Below are 18,976 nucleotides of genomic sequence, written 5' to 3' on the forward strand. Positions count from 1 at the left end.
TTCGTATTTTTTTAATGAAGTGCTAGAAAACTTTTCAGTTGACTGTAATGACCTTGTGTTAATTAGTTGATGTGGATACATAAAAATGTTCTCTTTTTTAATTGAAATGAAATGTATAAACCTTTAGTGTTGTGTTAGAGTAAAAAAATTCCTTTTGTTCTTTGATTTTTTGATTTTTAATTCACCTACAAGGCCACCCACATTTATTGGGTAGTAACAACTCTCCTCAACATTGTCTAGGACCATACATCTGTTAAAGATCTAGCATTTGTTGATGGAGAGATTTGGGGCTATTTCAAAATAGAAAATGTTATCTCGGTATTTTTTATGAAATAGAAGTATAATTCATATATTTATTTTGTTAAATGGAAGTATGGGGACATATAATTATATTAAAACATAACATTTAGGCCTTATGTTTTAAAATGTGGTTTAATTTTTTTCTTCAAGTTCATTAACTTTTTATGACCTTGAAAAAGGAAGTCTTAATTTTGGAGTATGGAAATGGACTATAGATTGGAGAGTTGCAAAAGTTCATTTGTCTGTGATAAATGCATTGATAACACTTGAAACAAATATGTTTATTAAGAAGAATCATAGAAATGTTAACTTAAAAGTTAATCTTAAATGTTGTTCAACATGGAACATTCTACCTTTTCTGTTACTGGTTGGTAGCCTCAATCTTCCACTTATGACATATTCTGAAATTTTAACTTGATTAAAAAATTCTGTTAGAGGACAGGAAAGAAATTGATTTTCACTAAAAGGTAAATTAGTATGAACTTTTTAAAAAAATTATAATTTTTAAAGCAACGAGATCTGTGCAGTATAATTCTGTCTTTCTTTTAATTAACATGAATCTGTTTTTTGTCAATAAAATGTTTTTGTCTCTGATAAGTAGTTCAGTTGGAGTACAGGCTGTTTTTAGATTATGCTGGATTGTATTAAAACTGCAGTGGTTAATGTCTTAGATTTATTGCTTTTAGCCCCTTCTGCTGATGTTTAGCCTGAAGTGTAATGTTTTTCCTTTTCCAAATACAACTCAGATTGTATATGAAAAGCTGATAATACATTGACTTTTGCTGTTTAAATCCCTTGAGGCTTTAATAATGATTTTTTGTGTGTTTACAATGGTAGTATATAAAATCGGATTCACCATCCTTCTGCTGCCGTATTGATTAATTTGATTTTATGGTGATGGGATCATTGTGTGTTAACTGCATTAAGGAGGAATGAATTTGATTGACTTTGCATCCATTTTTATCTGTGTTACTTTCATGTTTTATTTAAAAGCATTTCTTGACCAGAATAAGTTAAGTGGTATAATTTGCTTTTTACACGTTTATATAATTGAAGTTAGCAATGTGGCAAAATCTCTAATGGAAATAAAATGCTTCAGAATGATGACATAAATCTGAGCTATTTCTTGCCTGGAGAACAAGTGTTATTCATAATAATTTAATAGCTTCTGAAGTGTTTTGTTCATGTGATGAAGGCTTATCCACCTTGTATCAATTCATGGGCTCTGCTTTGTTTAATGTAGTCAGGTTGTTAATACAGACTTAAGAGTTCATCCTACTGTGATAAGTGGTGAGTGAAGATTACATGTCTTAGGAAAATTATACTGGAGTATCTCTGACATTAATGGTTTAATGTTTTAGGCTAGGTGATGATGCAATGGAGAAGATTCTTCCAAAAGTATCTGGTTGTCTATATTTGTGAAGTCCATAAAGAGAACATTCAAAGAATCTTATGTAGTGGTAAGATTAATGTGCCTTTTTACTGGATGGCTTCTGTCTTTATTACTGCCATCAAATTGAATACTCAATGCCAATTGTATTGGAAGGAAACATACAGGGTGTAGGGTTATAATATACGAAAGGAAAGGGAATCTTGTAGATAAAGTTTAAAGTAGAAAAATGGGCAAAAGATAGAAATAAATATTTCACAGAAAAAATAAAATACGGTTGACCGTTGAACAACATGGGTTTGAACTGCACGGGTCTACTTATATGTGGATTTTCTCTGTCACTACCAGCCCTTAGACCGCAAGACCAACCCCTTCTCTTCCTCCCTTTCCTCCTCCTCCTCAGCCTGCTCATAGTGAAGACAATGAAAATGAAGACCTTTATAATTGATTCACTTCCACTTAATGAACAGTAAATATGTTTTCTCTTACTTTATTATAAGAATATAATCTATAACACATATACGAAATATGTGTTAATTGACAATTTTTGTCATCAGTTAGGCTTCTAGTCAATAGTAGGCTATTAGTAGTTAAGTATTGGAGGAGTGAAAGTCATATGCAGATTTTCAGCTGTGCAGGGGGTCAGCACTTGTAAACATGAGTTGTTCAGAGGTCAACTATACATGTAAATGATATAAAATATACCCATAACTTCACTTGTTATTAATGAGAAAGCTGCAAATTAAAACTGATACCATTTTTTACTTATCAGAAACTGAGCCACTCAAAAGCTTGCAATATATTCTATATTTTTATTAGTTTTGAAGTAATTATAGACTCACAGTGAGTTGCGCATGCCTTTCACCTTACTTCCTCCAGCTTAACCTGAATGATGATATATTTTGTAGCTATAGTATAGTACCAAAACAAGAAAATTTTCTGAGTGGTGTGGGTTAAAAAAAAAAACTCAGAAAATGGACAATGATACACTCTGTTAACTAGGCTACAGATCTTATTCAGTTTTCTCTATTTGTTTAACCTGCATTCATTGGTGTGTTTATGTGGGCATGTATAGGGCTGTGAAATTTTATCCCATGTATACATTCATGTAACCCCCACCACAGTTAAGATACAGGACTGTTCTAAACTGTTTCATCAACACATACTTCTTTGTATTTCATGACCATCCCTCATCCCACCCCATCCCTTTTTCCTGATAACCACTAATCTGTTTTCCATCTCTATAGTTTTATGACTCTGACAATGTTATGCAAATTGAATAATATATTATGTAATATTTTAAGATGAACTTTTTTTTGTTTGTTTTTTTTGAGACGGAGTCTCGCCCTGTCACCCAGGCTGGAGTGCAGTGGTGCGATCTTGGCTCACTGCAAACTCTGCCTCCTAGGTTCATGCCATTCTCCTGCCTCAGCCTCCTGAGTAGCTGGGACTACAGGTGCCCGCCACCACACCTGGCTAATTTTGTGTATTTTTTAGTAGAGACGGGGTTTCACCATGTTAGCCAGGATGGTCTCAATCTCCTGACCTCGTGATCTGCCCACCTCGGCCTCCCAAAGTGCTGGGATTACAGGTGTGAGCCACCGCGCCCAGCTGTAGTTTGTACTTTTCAATCACTCTGTTGTATTCCATTGTATGAATGTGTCAGTTTGTTCAATTATTCACCCCTTGAAGGACAGTTGCATTGTTTCTAGCATTTTTCTATTATGAATAAAGCTGTCGTGATCATTTGTGTAAAGGTTTTTAATGTGGATATGTTTTCATTTCTCTGTAAATGCCCAAGAGTATTGCTGAGTTGTATAAGTGCACTTTTAGAAAGGAAATGTGCAACTATTTTCCAAAGTGCCTGTGCTGTTTTATATTCCCACCAGCACTGTATGATGGACAGCAGATTTCCCAACTGAATCCATGGAAGCTGAAGAAAGTGGTACAATATCTTTAAAGTACTGAAATAAATGAACTGGTAGCCCCAAATTCCATTTGTAGTGAAAATATACTTCAGAAATGAAAGGGAAATAAAGGCATTCTTAGAAAAAGGAAAACTAAGAGAACCTATCACTCGCAGATCAACTCTTAAAAATGGCAGAAAGAAGTTTTCCAAGGAAATGACAATAAAAGAAGGCTTAGAACTTCAAAAATGAAAGAACAACAATGGGGTGGGTAAAAATAAAGGTATATGTAAGATATCCTTCTTAATGAATTTATAAGATTATATTTGATGATTGCGTTAGAAATTGTAACATCATCTGATGTGTGTTGATTGATGTATGTGTAAGAAATACTTAATATTTTTATATTTTAAAAAATGGGGACATAAACAACCTTATAAAAATAAAAATTTGCCGGGCGCGGTGGCTCACGCTTGTAATCCCAGCACTTTGGGAGGCCGAGGCGGGCGGATCACGAGGTCAGGAGATCGAGACCACGATGAAACCCCGTCTCTATTAAAAATACAAAAAAATTAGCCGGGCGTGGTGGCGGGCGCCTGTAGTCCCAGCTACTCGGAGAGGCTGAGGCAGGAGAATGGCGTGAACCCGGGAGGCGGAGCTTGCAGTGAGCAGAGATTGCGCCACTGCACTCCAGCCTGGGCGACAGAGCGAGACTCCATCTCAAAAATAAATAAATAAATAAATAAATAAAAAATAAAAAAATAAAAATTTGTGCTACAGTGGACACAATCAAGAAAATGAAAAGACAACTCACAGAAGGGGAGAAAATACTTGTAAATCATATTTTTGATAAGCAGTATTCACAATATATAAAGAAGTCTTATAACTCAAAAATAAAAAGACTACCTAATTTTCAATGAGCAATGGATTTGAATAAACATTTCTTTGAAAAAGATATACCTGTGGCTGATAAGCAGAAATTGGGACCCTTCTAACCTGATAGTCAGAATTGTGCATTCACTTTGTAAAAGAGTTTCAAAGTTCTTCCCAAAATGTTAAACAGAGTTATATGACTAATATATATCCACGATAAAACTCTGAATATTTGCAGCATTGTTTGCAATAGCCAAAAAGTAGAAAAAATCTAAATATTCATCAACTGATGAATGGGTGGATAAATAAAATGTGGTATATGCAAACAATATAATATTTAACAATATAAAATGTACATTTTAGTGGCATTAAGTACATTTGTAATGTTATATAATTATCAGTACAGGTACTATCCCTTTCCAAAACTTTTTCACCATCTGAAACTGAAAGTCTCTGCCCATTAAACAATAACTTCCCAGTACTCTGTTTCCCAGGCCCTGGTAACCAGCATTCTACTTTCTGTGTTTGAATTTGCCTGTTTCTAGGTACATCACATAGTGCAGTCCTACAATATTCGTCCTTTTGTGTCTGGTTTATTTCACTTAGCATAATATTTTCAAGGTTCATACCTGTCGTAACATATATCAGAATTTCATACTTTTTAAAGGCTCCATAATATTCCATTGAATGTCTATACTACATTTTGTTTATCCATTTATTAATTGATGGACATTTGGCTTACTTCTACCTTTTGCCAATTTTTTTTTTTTTTTTTTGAGATGGAGTCTTGCTGTGTTACCAAGGCTGGAGTGCAGTGGCACAATGTTGGCCCACCACAACTGCTGCCTCCTGGGTTCAAGCGATTCTCTTGCCTCAGCTTCCCAAGTAGCTGGATTACAGGCATCTGCCACCATGTCTGGCTAATTCTTCTATTTTTTGTAGAGACAAGGTTTCGCTATGTTGGCTAGACTGGTCTCGAACTCCTGACCTCAAGTGATCTGCCTGCCTTGGTCTCCCAAAGTGCTGGGATTACAAGCATGAGCTACCGTGCCCCACCACCTTTCGCCAATTTTGAATAATGCTTGTGTGAACATTGGTGTACACGTTTCTAATTGAGTCTCTACTTGTAATACTTTTGGTTATGTATCTAAAAGTCAAATTGCTGGATCATATGGTAATTCTATATTTAATTTTTGAGGAATTAACTATTTTTCACAGTGGCTGGACCATTTTACATTCCCACCAGCGAATGTCCAGTGATGGATAAGGGTCTCAATTTCTTGTATATCCTTACCCCAACACTAGTTATTTTTCTTTTTAAAAATAATGGCCATCCTAATGATGTAAATGGCCCTCCTAATAAGTGCAAAGTAGTATCTCATCATGGTTTTAATTTGTATTTACCTAAGAAATAGTGACGTGAAGCCTCTTTTCATTTGCTTATTGGCCATTTGGTTATCTTTAAAAAATGGATACATAATATTTGTACATATTTTTGGGGTACATGTGATATTTTGTTATATGCATAGAATGTGTAATCATCAAATCAGGGTATTTAGGATATATAAAACCATGAGCACTTAGCATTTCTATGTGTAGAGAACGTTTTAAGTCCTCACTACTAGCTGTTTTTAAATGTACCATGTATTGTTGTTAACTATTGTCACTCTACTACGGAATGTTAGAACTTATTCCTTTGATCTAAGTGTACATTTGTACCCATTTTTCTTTTTTTTTTTTTTTTTTTTGAGACGGAGTCTTGCTCTGTCGCCCAGGCTGGAGTGCAGTGGTGCAAACTCGGCTCACTGCAAGCTCCGCCTCCCGGGTTCCCGCCATTCTCCATTTGTACCCATTTTTCTTTTATCTGACTGGGTTAGTCTGAAAGTCCTGTCTGTCAAACTGAAATCTCTTTCTTCTGTTTCATCTAGTCTATTGTTGAAGCTTCTCAATTTTTTTTTTTTTTTTTTTTTTTTTTTTTGAGATGGAGTCTTGCTCTGTCACCCATGCTGGAGTGCAGTGGCGTGATCTTGGCTCACTGCAAGCTCCGCCTCCCGGGTTCACGCCATTCTCCTGCCTCAGCCTCCCGAGTAGCTGGGACTACAGGCAGCCGCCACCATGCCCAGCTAATTTTGTGTATTTTTTAGTAGAGACGGAGTTTCACCATGTTAGCCAGAATGGTCTCATGTTAGCCAGGATGGTCTCATCTCCTGACCTCGTGATCCACCTGCCTCGGCCTCCCAAAGTGCTGGGATTACAGGTGTGAGCCACCACACCCGGCCTCACTTGTATTTTTATGTCATTCATTGAGGTTTTCAGTTTATGGATTTCTGTTTGGTTCTTTCTTATGAGATCTATCTCTTTGGTGAATGTCTTTTTCATATCCTGAATCGTTTTTCTTATTTCTTTGTCATGTTGTCTGTGTCTGCTTGTATCCCACTGGGCTTCTTTAATATCATTTTTTCAATTCTTTTTCAGGCATTTTATACATTTTTTGGAGGGGTTAAAACCTATTGTTGGAGAATTGTGTTTCTTTGGAGGTGTCATATTTCCTTGCTTTTTCATATTTCTTGTGTCCTTTCATTGATATCTGTGCATCAGGTATAACACTTCTAATTTTTTTTTCTTGAGATGAAGTCTCACTCTTTGCCAGGTTGGAGTGGTGCAGTGGTGCGATCTCAGTTCACTGCAACCTCTGCCTCCTGGGTTTAAGTGATTCTTCTGCCTCAGCCTCCCGAGTATCTGGGACTACAGGTGTGTGCCACCACGCCCAGCTAATTTTTGTATTTTTAGTACAGACAAGGTTTTACCATGTTGGCCAAGATGGTCTCGATCTTTTGAGCTCGTGATCCACCCACCTTCACCTCCCAAAGTGCTGGGATTACAGGCGTGAGCCACCGTGCCTGGCCCACTTCTAATTTTAAAATTGGCTTTCATAGGGGAAGGCTTTTTCCTGTTTTTTTTTTTTTTTTTTTGAAATAATGACAAGTTATTTTTAAATTGGTAATACATAGGAAGATGATAACTCAAAGGAGTAGGTAGCAGATGCCGGTATATTCCATCAATGAGCTGTATTTTACTGGAATTTAATCAATATTAACCTGAAATAGATGTTAAGTTAATATGCATATTGTAATCCCTCCAACTACCACTAAGAAATTACTCAGAAAAAGTATCAAAGGACTTAAAATATTAATGCTAAAAATATTTTCTAAACACAAAAAAAGAAGATAGGAGGAACAACAAACACCTAAGACATATAAATATACATAGCAAAATGGCAAACTTAAAATCCAATTATACCAACAATATATTAATGGCAAATGTGTCAGACCCAAATTGCTTCAGATTCAAAGACCACTTGTTTGAAAATAAAAGGATGATAAAAAATACGTCACGTGCTTTAAAAATTTTAATGTAAGACCTCAAACTAAAAATCATAGACGAAAACCTAGGAAATACCCTTTTTGACATCTGCTTTGGTAAATAATTTTTGGCTGAGTCCCCAAAAGCAATTGCAACAAAAATCAAATATCGACAGGTGACACCTGATTAAACTAAAGAGCTTCTGCATAGCAAAAGAAAACTATCAACAGAGCAAACAGACAACTACTGAATGGGAGAAAATATTTGCAAATGGTTTATCTGATAAAGGTCTAATATCCAGCATCTATAAGGAACTTAAATCAACAAGTAAAGAACAAATAACCGCATTAAAAATGGGCAAAGGACACACAGACACTTCTTAAAAGAAGACATACGTATGGGCCAACAAACATATGGAAAAATGCTCATCATCTCTCATCATCAGGGAAATGCTAATCAAAACCACATGAGATGCCATCTTAACACCATTCAGAATGGCTGTTATTAAAAAGTCAAAAACCGGCTGGGCCTGGGGGCTCATGTCTGTAATCCCAGCACTTTGGGAGGCCGAGGCAGGCAGATCACGAGGTCGGGAGATCAAGACCATCCTGGCTAACACAGTGAAATCCCGTCTCCACTAAAAACACAAAAAATTAGCTGGGCGTGGTGGCGGGTGCCCATAGTCCCAGCTACTGGGGAGGCTGAGGCAGGAGAATCGCTTGAACCCGGGAGGCAGAGGTTGCAGTGAGCCGAGATCATGCCACTGTACTCCAGCCTGGGCGACAGAGCAAGACTCCATCTCAAATAACAACAACAACAACAGATGCTGGTGGGCTGTGGAGAAAAGGGAACACGTATACACTGCTGGTGGGCGTCTGCATTAGTTCAGCCACTGTGGAAAGCAGTTTGGAGACTTCTCAAAGAACTTAAACAGAGCTACCATTTGACCCAGCAATCCCACTAATGGGTACATACCCACAGGAAAATAAATGGCTCTACCAAAAAGAGACATGTACTTGTGTATTAATCACCATGCTGTTAACAATAGCAAAGACATGGAATCAGCCTAAGTGCCCGCCAGCAGTGGATTGAATAAAGGAAATGTGTTATACATACACCATGGAATACTACACAGCCATAAAGAGAATGAAATCATGTCATTTACAGCAATATATATGGAGCTGGAGGCCAAAATCTTAAGCAAATTGATGGAGAAATGAAAAACCAAATACTCCATGTTCTCACTTATAAGTGGGAGCTAAACATTGACCACACATGGACATAAACATGGGAACTATTAATAGACATTGCAGACTGCTAGAGTGGGGAGGGAGGAAGGAGGAGTATGGGTTCCTATTGGCTACTATGCTCACTACCTGGGTGCAATATCTCCATGTAACAAACCTGCACATGCACCCCTTGTATCTAAAAGTTGAAATTAAAAAATATCATGTAAACAATAACCATAATAGAATTAGAGTGGCCATAGTAATATTAAAGACTTTACGTCAAGAAGTATTACTGGAGTAAAAGAGAGACATTTCATTCACGATAAAAGGGTCAATATAATAAAACAATTGTTAATACATAATACAGATAAAACTTTTTTCTTTTTTTTTTCTCAGTAATACTTGTTCTGGAAAACCACTATTAATATGTATAATTAATAAAACAATTATTAGTATATAAATACCTAACAACACATCCCCTAAAAACATTGAACAAAGTCTGACAAAATTGAAAGAAGAAATTTTAGCTCTTTTTTTTTTTTTTTTTGAGACAGAGTCTCGCTCTGTTGCCGAGGCTGGAGTGCAATGGCGCGATCTCAGCTCACTGCAGCCTCCGCCTCCTAGGTTCAAGCAATTCTCCTGCCTCAGCCTCCTGAGTAGCTGGGATTATAGGCACACGCCACCAGGCCCGGCTAATTTTTGTATTTTTAGTAGAGATAGGGTTTCACCATATTGGTCAGGCTGGTCTCGAACTCATGACCTTGTGATCCCCCCGCCTCGGACTCCCAAATTGCTGGGATTACAGGCATGAGCCACCGCGCCCGGCCCAATTTTAGCTGTTTATTACAGCTCAAGATTTCCATAATTTATTCTCATTAGTTAATAGGAATAAGCACTCCATAATTTTCCCCATGCATGTTAGTAAACATGTACGACTATTTCTCTATTAAAAAATAATTGATAGAACAACTAGATAGAAAATTAGAAAAGACTTAGAAGACATGATTAACGCTATTTTCTAACTTGACCACCCGAAACTGCAGAATGCACATTATTTTCAAAAGCATCTGGGACATTCATTGTACATGATAGAACAGATGCTTGGCCATGAAACAGATCTTAATAACTTTAAAAGGATTAAGGTCATGAGGAGTATTTCTCTAAGGACAATGGAAATCAATAAAATTCGATTTGGGGAATCTCCAAATATTTGGAAATAAAACACACTTGTAAATAACTCATGGGTCAAAGAAAGAAGCTTAGGGACATTAGCAAATATTTTGAATTGAATGAAAATGAAAACAGAACATATAAAAATTTATGGAGTAGAACTATAGTATTATATGGAAGAAAATTTACAGCTTTAAATGCTTATATTAGGACAAGAAAATGGCCTGAAATTAATAATCTAAGTGTTTCCCTTAAAAGATTGTAAAAAGAGGAGCAAATTATAACCAATGAAAGACTAATGAAGCAAATAATAAAGATCTGGATAGAAGCTGATGGAACAGCAAACAGTGAAATATTGGAAAAGTCTAAAATTATTTGAAAAGATCAATATAATCAATGTATTTGTAGCTAGATTGAATTGGAGGTTCTAGCTAGATCAATAAGGCATAAAGATCTGACAGGATAACGTTTCAGACATTTTTATGATGGCTTGTTGTGATGGTTATGATATTGTATAGCATGATTGAACTGTACAGTTAAAACGGGTAGCTTTTATGGTGTGCAAGTTGTATCTTTGTAAAGCTTTCACACACACAAATACTATCTTGGTGCTTAAGTACATTGTTTTTTTGGGCTATATTTGCATATATGTTGTAACTGATAAAATAACTGTTCTGGTCATTTGCTCTGTATCTTTCAGGGCAGGAATAACATTTGGTTTATATTCTGAGCTCTAAGCAGAGTATTTTACACATAGTAAGACTTGACTCTAACATGCATTTTTGAAAGAAAAAAAAATAGCATTGCCAGTGTAGGACAACTTCCAAGGCTACTTAAAATCAAATTTCTCTGTATCTAAATATTATGATCCAAAATTGGTGTAATAGGTTTTCTTTCTGAAACATTAGATAAGTAAAACAATTTTTAAAAAGTTGTTGAACTTCAAGAGATCTATTGTACTAAACTTAATAACAACATATTGTATATTTCAAAATAGTATGAGAATAGCTTTAAGCATTCTCATCACACACACACAAAATATGTATGTGAGGTAGTGTACATATTATTAAATTGTTTGGTTTATCCATTCCACAGTGTGTGTGTATGTATGTGCATATATATATATAAACATGATGTACACCATAAATGTATAAAATTTGTCAATCGAAAAATTAGTTTTAGAAAGACAGAGTGGCATTGGCAAAGAATAGACAAATTGATCCACTTGAGCAGAATAGAGAGCCAAGAAATAGTCCCATATAAATACAAGGAGCAAAGACAATACAATAAAGATAGTCTTTTCAGCAAATGATGCTGGAACAACTGGACAGCCATGCACAAGAAAAATGAAAAGAGCTCTCTTAAAAGGTTACTGTGGGCCGGGCGCGGTGGCTCACGCTTGTAATCCCAGCACTTTGGGAGGCCGAGGCGGGCGGATCACGAGGTCAGGAGATCGAGACCACGGTGAAACCCCGTCTCTACTAAAACTACAAAAAATTAGCCGGGCGTGGTGGCGGGCGCCTGTAGTCCCAGCTACTCGGAGAGGCTGAGACGGGAGAATGGCGTGAACCCGGGAGGCGGAGCTTGCAGTGAGCCGAGACTGCGCCACTGCACTCCAGCCTGGGCGACAGAGCGAGACTCCGTATCAAAAAAAAAAAAAAAAAAAAAAAAAAAAGGTTACTGTGAAAGCCACCTGTGACAGTAACAGAAAGTGCCCAGCAGGGTCTCTGACACTTAGTAATGTAATCTCTCTCACTGTAATGTAATGGCTAAACTTCAACATCCATCAGCCCCCATCTCCATAAGACTTTCCCATAGAGGCAACAATGATTCCTATCAGTCACCCCATCCTGCTAATCCACTGGGTAGGATACAATATTGAAGGGTCCATCAGCACACTGGCCTTAGGGAGCTCTGCAGCCCCTTGACCTTGTGGATCATGCTGGCCTTAATCTCCTCTTGTCCGTGGCTAAAGACAGGCCCCTCCTGCAGAGGCCAGGCCAGAATGCTCATCTGATTAAGACTCTATATTAAGAGTCAGGAATAACAAAAACAACAATAAATAAACACAGTAACATTAAAAAAAAGTTGTTGAACTTATGATGGGAAATTATATGGAATGTAAATTATATTTCAGTGTAGCCTTAAAAATTAAGAGGAGTGAATAAAAGAAACTCCATTTGAGATACAGAGGTACCTATTCTAATGTACCTCTGCTTTTATGATTTGATAGTCATTTCAAAGAAGTTCTATTTCTGTCTATAAACTGAGAGTTGAAGAACACAACGTTCATACTATAATATGAAAATGTTATTGGATGATTTCTCTATACACCTGTTTATTTATGTTTAACAAATTATGTTGTTTTTCCCCTGTTCTTATATTTCAATAATGGGCAAAAAATTGTGATTTCCCAGCAGATCCCATAACACAGTAAGACCTGTATTTCCTGTCCTTGGATAAAGCGCTAAGTGATTACATTTTGTAAAGAATTGAAAATAGTTGATTGTATCATTTTGTTTTTCCTCTGAACCTATACTTGAAGAAGTAATTGTTTCTGTCTTCCACAGTCAAGTCAGCTGACTCTTTTTAGAGTTTATATGACTGGTGCTTGGGGGCATGTTATATCTCTTCCTCAATTCTAAACTGGAATTCTCTCCTTATATTGGCAAGAATAATCTACTAGAGTGGAAACATGTTATTTGGTCAGTGGTTTGTGATGTACCTTCTTATAGTCTTCAAGCTCGGTTATTGGTGAGAAAATATTTACCTCCATTTGTCTTTATTTCTTTTGTGAAGGTGCTTGTGAGTGAGGATTCTGACAGTGATGGCATTGTGGCCCACTTCCCTGCCCATGAGAAGCCAGTGTGCTGCATGGCTTTTAATACAAGTGGTAAGTTCGCTCTCTGTCTTTTTTTTTTTTTTCGTAGACCATTCATATAATGGGTTTTCCAGCCAAATATGGAATATGGAATCTGACTTTTCTTCATGTATCAGTACATATCAGAAAAGTTATTAAGTCATTATATTGAATAAAGGCATTTATAATAAAAATTTAGTACCCTTCTAAAATCCCTCTTAAATTAGTTTTATTCTCAATAAAGTAGCTATTAAATAGCAGCCATTTAAACAATGCTGTTGAGTTACATGAATTTCTGTTTATAATTACTCCAAGAACTTCAGTATTCCAAACTAGAATATTAATGGATATGAGCAGCATTTTTTTTGTAACTTGAAGTTTCTGTGTAACTTGCAACACTTTGTAAGCTAATTTAATTTTCTCAGTTTTTTTTTAGTGGTGCTCTTTTTCTGTTTCTTCTTAAGGTTTACTCCTTACATTTTGTTATATCTTTTTAGTTCCTTTTAATATCACATATGATTTGTACTCTTAATTTTCTTTTCACAATATCCAGAGTAGTTGTCTTACATTCTGCATTTGTAAGATTTTTAAATTTTTATTTAATTTTACTATTTTTTTTTAAAAGATAAAGACAGATTCTCACTATGCCGCCCAGGCTGGTCCTGAACTCCTGGCCTCAAGCAATTCTCCTGCCTTAGCCTCCCAAAGTATTGCCACCATGCTTGGCCAAATTTTTTTCATTATGATAATGTTTTTGTATTTCTCCATTCCCTGGATATCTATCTGTTTAACTGGAAGTTAAGTCTAGAGGTATAAATCCATTCAGGCTAAGGAGTTTTTGCTTGTTTGTTTGTAAACTTCGTAAGTATTGCTGTCTACATCATTTCAACCCAATAGGAGACACATTATTTTAGGTTGTCTCCCTATTTGTGGTGCTATATTTGATCACATGAGTAAGGTAATGACTATCAAGTATCTACATTATTGGAAACAGGTTTTTCTTATGGAGATTAACAAGTACTCTACAGTATGTCATTTTGACATTATTTCTGAAGCAACTTTTTAATTAATAATTTTGTTACATTGAAGGTTGTAGAATGGTGGGTTGTTTTCTTAATTCTGTCCTGGTCTCTGCATTTATTGACTGTTATTCTTCTATAGAAAATGTTTTCTCTCATCAGCCAGGAGTAAACAGCATTTCTCCTGTATATCAAAAGTGGTATAAATGCCTAATTCTCTCTCTCTCTTTTTCTTTTAAATGACCAATTTTCACAGTAAGGAGTTGGTGTAATACTTCCAGTGGTAGGAAACAAGTTACAGGTTGAGTACTTTATATCTGAAATGCTTGGGACCAGAAGTCTTTCTGATGTTAGATTTTTTTTTTTGATTTTGGAATATTTGCATATATAATGAGTTATCTTGGCGGTGGGACCCAAGTCTAAATACAAAATTTATTTGTTTCATGTATACCCTATACACATAGCCTGAAGGTGATTTTATACAATATTTTAAGTGATTTTGTGCATGAAACATAGTTTTGACTGCATTTTAACTGAGACTTTGTACATGAGGTCAGGTGTGGATTCTCCAGTTGTGGCATCATGTCAGTGCTCCAGTTTTGGAGCATTTCAGAGCATTTTGGTTTGCATTATAAGAAGAACATAAATTTTTGTGAGGATTTTGGTTTTTCAGATTAGGAATGCTCAATCTGTATTTTAAAAATACTTTGTAAATAAAACTGCTCTTTTGTTTTCAGAGCTGGTATAGTCATCATAAACTTGCAGTCTTTTCAAATCTTATCCATTTGGTCGATGTATCTAAGGAGCATACTATTTTTAATCTTAGTTTTCAGAAATGATTATATCACTTAAAATTGATGGGAAAAGCCAGTCCTTTTCCCCTTCTTTTCATCTTTTCAAATAAAGAATGATAGTAAGAGATTATCATTATATAGAGATATTATTTTATAAAGCACTTTGAATAATCTACCCTCTAATATCTTAATAAGTCATCTTTCATTAACGGAACAGGATTTTTATAGTGAGTGGTAATCAGTAGGATTGATTTAATTAATAAAGGCAAGATTTATTGAAATTCTGTGAGTGTTGTGGGAATTAAGTTAAATGTGAAAAAACAGCCTGGAAGTTGTGTCACTTGTAGCACTCCACTTGGAATAACCAGTATGACTCATATTGATATTCTATCTGTTATGTCAAATCTCCTTTGTGTTAGTATGTATTTCATATAACCCTACAGTGCTTCTGACACTGGCAGCTGTATTTTTTTCCTATGACTTTGCATTATAAGAAGAACATATTATATAATATAAAGAGTGTTGCAGTCATCATAAAATGGTTTCATAATTTTGATCTACATTTGCCATTTGATTTCTTTGACCTCTCACATTTGTGTTTATACAATAAGGTTAAAAATAGCAATATTTATACCTATTTTTCTGTGTTGCTGGGACACTAGGTTTATAACTATGATGGAATTTATTTTGTGACAGTCATTTGTTTAAATATGTGTTTCCCTTGCTAACTTATCTGTTCCTCCTACAAAGAGATCAGATGTCATTAATCTTTGTATCTCTAGTGCTTGGCATGGTGTCTCGGAGTAATAGGAAACTTAGTGAATTGTTTTGAACTATTCCCCACTGTAGATGTATGGCACTGTATTAGGCATGGTAGTCTCTATTTTGACAATGAAAGTGATAGGTCAGTTCAGTACTTTTTAATTCTTTTATTTTTTCTTTCTTTCTTTCTTTCTTTCTTTCTTTCTTTCTTTCTTTCTTTCTTTCTTTCTTTTTTTGTTTGTTTTTTTGAGACAGGGTCTCGCTCTGTTACCAGGCTGGAGTGCAGTGGCACGATCTCAGCTCACTGCAACCTCCGCCTCTCAGGTTCAAGCGATCCTTGTGCCTCAGCTTGCCGAGTAGCTGGGACTACAGGCGTGTACCATGCCCAGCTAATTTTTTTTTGTATTTTTAGTAGAGACGGGGTTTCACCATGTTGGCTAGTATGGTCTCGATCTCTTGACCTCACGATCTACCTGCCTCGGTCTCCTAAAGTGCTGGGATTACAGGCATGAGCCACCACGCCCGGTCCTTTCTTTATTTTTCTATAGAAATTTTGATGAGATTCTACTAAAGTTCTTCTGGAATTTATTCACTTTGAAATGGTTCATGGTGTATAGAGTTTCCTTGTTCTGGTATTACATAATTGTTTCATATAGCAATCTATGAAGCCTGTTAATATCATTGGAAATAATCCTATATGGAGATGCTAATTAGTTAACTGTACCTGTAAACTTGTGAGTGATGAAAATAATGGTTATTTTTATATCATTTCACATTTATATATAATTCTCTAAATATTGCTTATGCTTCAAAATTATGATAGAGCCTATAATTTAATATATTAACAAAAAAGCACTTATACTACTTTTAATTTTTTAAAATCTTAAGTATTTTATTTTGTGTTTTAATTTCATTCTGAGAAAGTGGTTCTTGGCTTCGTCATATTGCTAAAAGGATCCACACTAGAAAAATGTTTTAGAACCCTTTATCAAAAAGGTTGAAGCTTGCTGGTGTGATTTCACCTGTTTCAGCTAACACATTGGAAGATACCTCTTTCACTAGTGACTCTATTCACCTTGTCTTGCTAAGTCTTGGTAATTCACTTAATAAGAGATAGTCCCTATGCATAGAGTCTGCTTGCTGGTTAGTTACAAATGCACAAGTAGGGTCTTAAGGAAGGAAAACCCTTTGTGAAGTAAGGACAGCATGCTAGGGGATAAATATTAGCCTGGTTTTGGAGATAGTTCTTCAAAAGGAAATCAGTTCCAAGCTGGGACCTGAGAGATATTTAATTAGAAAATAATGATTCAGTGCCTGGCACCATAAATATTATTTGAATGAAAGAGTCAAGAAAAATATGGCACATTTGAAATAGATTGTGAACCATAGTCTGTATAGTGGACTCATTAGTTTGTTGTGCACAGATATGTTTTTCAATGTGTCCTCATTTCTGCAACATTTTATAAATCCTTCATACCTGTTTAGATATCTGTATTCAGTGGAGGGTTTATAACTCAGCAACCACTCATACAGTTGGTTTGCACAATGCTTTATAGTAGCTGGTAGGCAATTACTTACAATTCGTCTTAATTATTTACTTTCAGCTTTGAGTATTTTTGCTGTTCTGAATATTGACTTATTACTTGATTATGAGCAAGGATGCAGAAAGTGCTCAATTCTCAATGATGTAGAAGTCTGGATTTTTTTCTTTCTTTTTTTTAATTAGCAAGTGCTAGTCAGTAGCTACCCAGCTTTGTACAAAAAGTAATTGGGGTTAGCCATGGCTTCTAACCATTAATCAGCTCGTATCCTTAGGTGACATTTTGTTTTGCTTTGCTAGTTTCTGGTTCATATTTACTCTTCTAACCCTTCTGATTGGTATACATACATATACACACACACACGCAGAGGACATGTTTTAGTGAGGGAACTGCATTGCTATTTGTAAATGCATAGCTACCTCAGTAGCTGGGTTTTTTTCCCTTAAATTATTATTTGTCTTATAGTTTTAAAAATGTTTTTGTGAGATAAAATGATATATTTTCTAGCACCCTTCATTTAAGTCCTTCCCACTAGTAAATCATAAATTTACTAATGTGATTAAGAAATGTGACATTATAAGATGAGGTAGGAGCTGGGCACATTGCTCATAATCCCGGTGACCCAGGAGGCTGAGATGGGGGGACCAACACTTGAGGCCAGGAGTTTGAGACCAGCCTGGGCAACATACCAAGATCCTGTATCTAAACAAAATTTTTTAAAATTAGCTGGGCATGGTGGCGCGTGCCTGTAGTCCCAGCTACTTAATTGGGAGGCTGAGATGGAAGACTTGCTTGAACCAAGAAGTTAAGGCTGCAGTGAGCTGATCCCACCGTTGCACTCTAGCCTGGGTTACAGAGTAAGAGCTTGTCTGGAAAAAAAATTTAAAAATTAAGTAAAATGAGGCAGTTCTCTGCACACTGGCTGAATTATATTTGTTAGCTTCTGAACTTTTATTAATTTGCGTTTTGTAAAAAGATATGTAATTTCAATAGGCCTTAACACAGTAGATACAGTTTTCAATTTAAATTGGCTTTTTCCAAAATATAACTAATAGATCCTCCAATGACATACTCCAGTCCTTCTTTACCCATACATGTAACCATATATGTTTTAAAATTTATATTAGGAAGTTTTAGCCCTCTAATAATTATCTAATTTGGTTAAAGGCATTTTCATGGGGTATGTAATATGGCTAATAATAACAGGATTGCTTGTTAGAATACTTTTTACTAGTTTAGGGAAGTTTATGTAAAACAAACAACACATGCCAAAAAGGTGATTGCATGACTTTTGTTTTTAAAGCTGATCTTACTCAAACCAGTTTACCTGTGCTTGTCACTGTTACACTTAAGAATATAAATAAATTCCTTTTAGTCTTTATTCATTCATTTTTTGAGACGGAGTCTTGCTCTGTTGCCCAGGCTGGAGTGCAGTAGTGTGATCTCGGCCCACCACAATCTCCGCCTCCAGGTTCAAGCGATTCTCTTGCCCCAGCCTCCCGAGTAGCTGGGATTACAGGTGTGCGCCACTGCACCCCAGCTAACTTTTGTATTTTTTTTAGTAGAGACGGGGTTTTGCCATGTTGGCTAAGCTGGTCTTGAACTCCTGACCTCAGGTAATCTGCCTGCCTCGGCCTCCCAAAGTGTTGGGATTACAGACGTGAGCCACTGCGTCCAGCCCTTTTAGTCTTTTTAAAAGAAAGACATATGTTTAGACAACAGTATTATAAACACGTCCTGGACAACAAAATCCAAGAACAAACCAGGC

General features: G+C 36.0%; 1 protein-coding gene across 10 annotated transcripts in view; it reads left to right on the forward strand.

The window, feature by feature from the left end:
* Nucleotides 1-18,976, forward strand: part of BCAS3 (BCAS3 microtubule associated cell migration factor) — a 727,466-nt gene that overhangs the window by 248,373 nt on the left and 460,117 nt on the right. For all 10 annotated transcript variants that reach the window (XM_055257582.2, XM_055257584.2, XM_055257583.2 and 7 more), the window contains exon 13: nt 13,032-13,125. In XM_055257582.2, the coding sequence (XP_055113557.1) occupies nt 13,032-13,125 (94 nt within the window). The remainder of the gene's footprint in view (nt 1-13,031; nt 13,126-18,976) is intronic.

Source organism: Symphalangus syndactylus, chromosome 20, assembly GCF_028878055.3.
Source record: "Symphalangus syndactylus isolate Jambi chromosome 20, NHGRI_mSymSyn1-v2.1_pri, whole genome shotgun sequence".
Lineage (NCBI taxonomy): Eukaryota > Metazoa > Chordata > Mammalia > Primates > Hylobatidae > Symphalangus > Symphalangus syndactylus.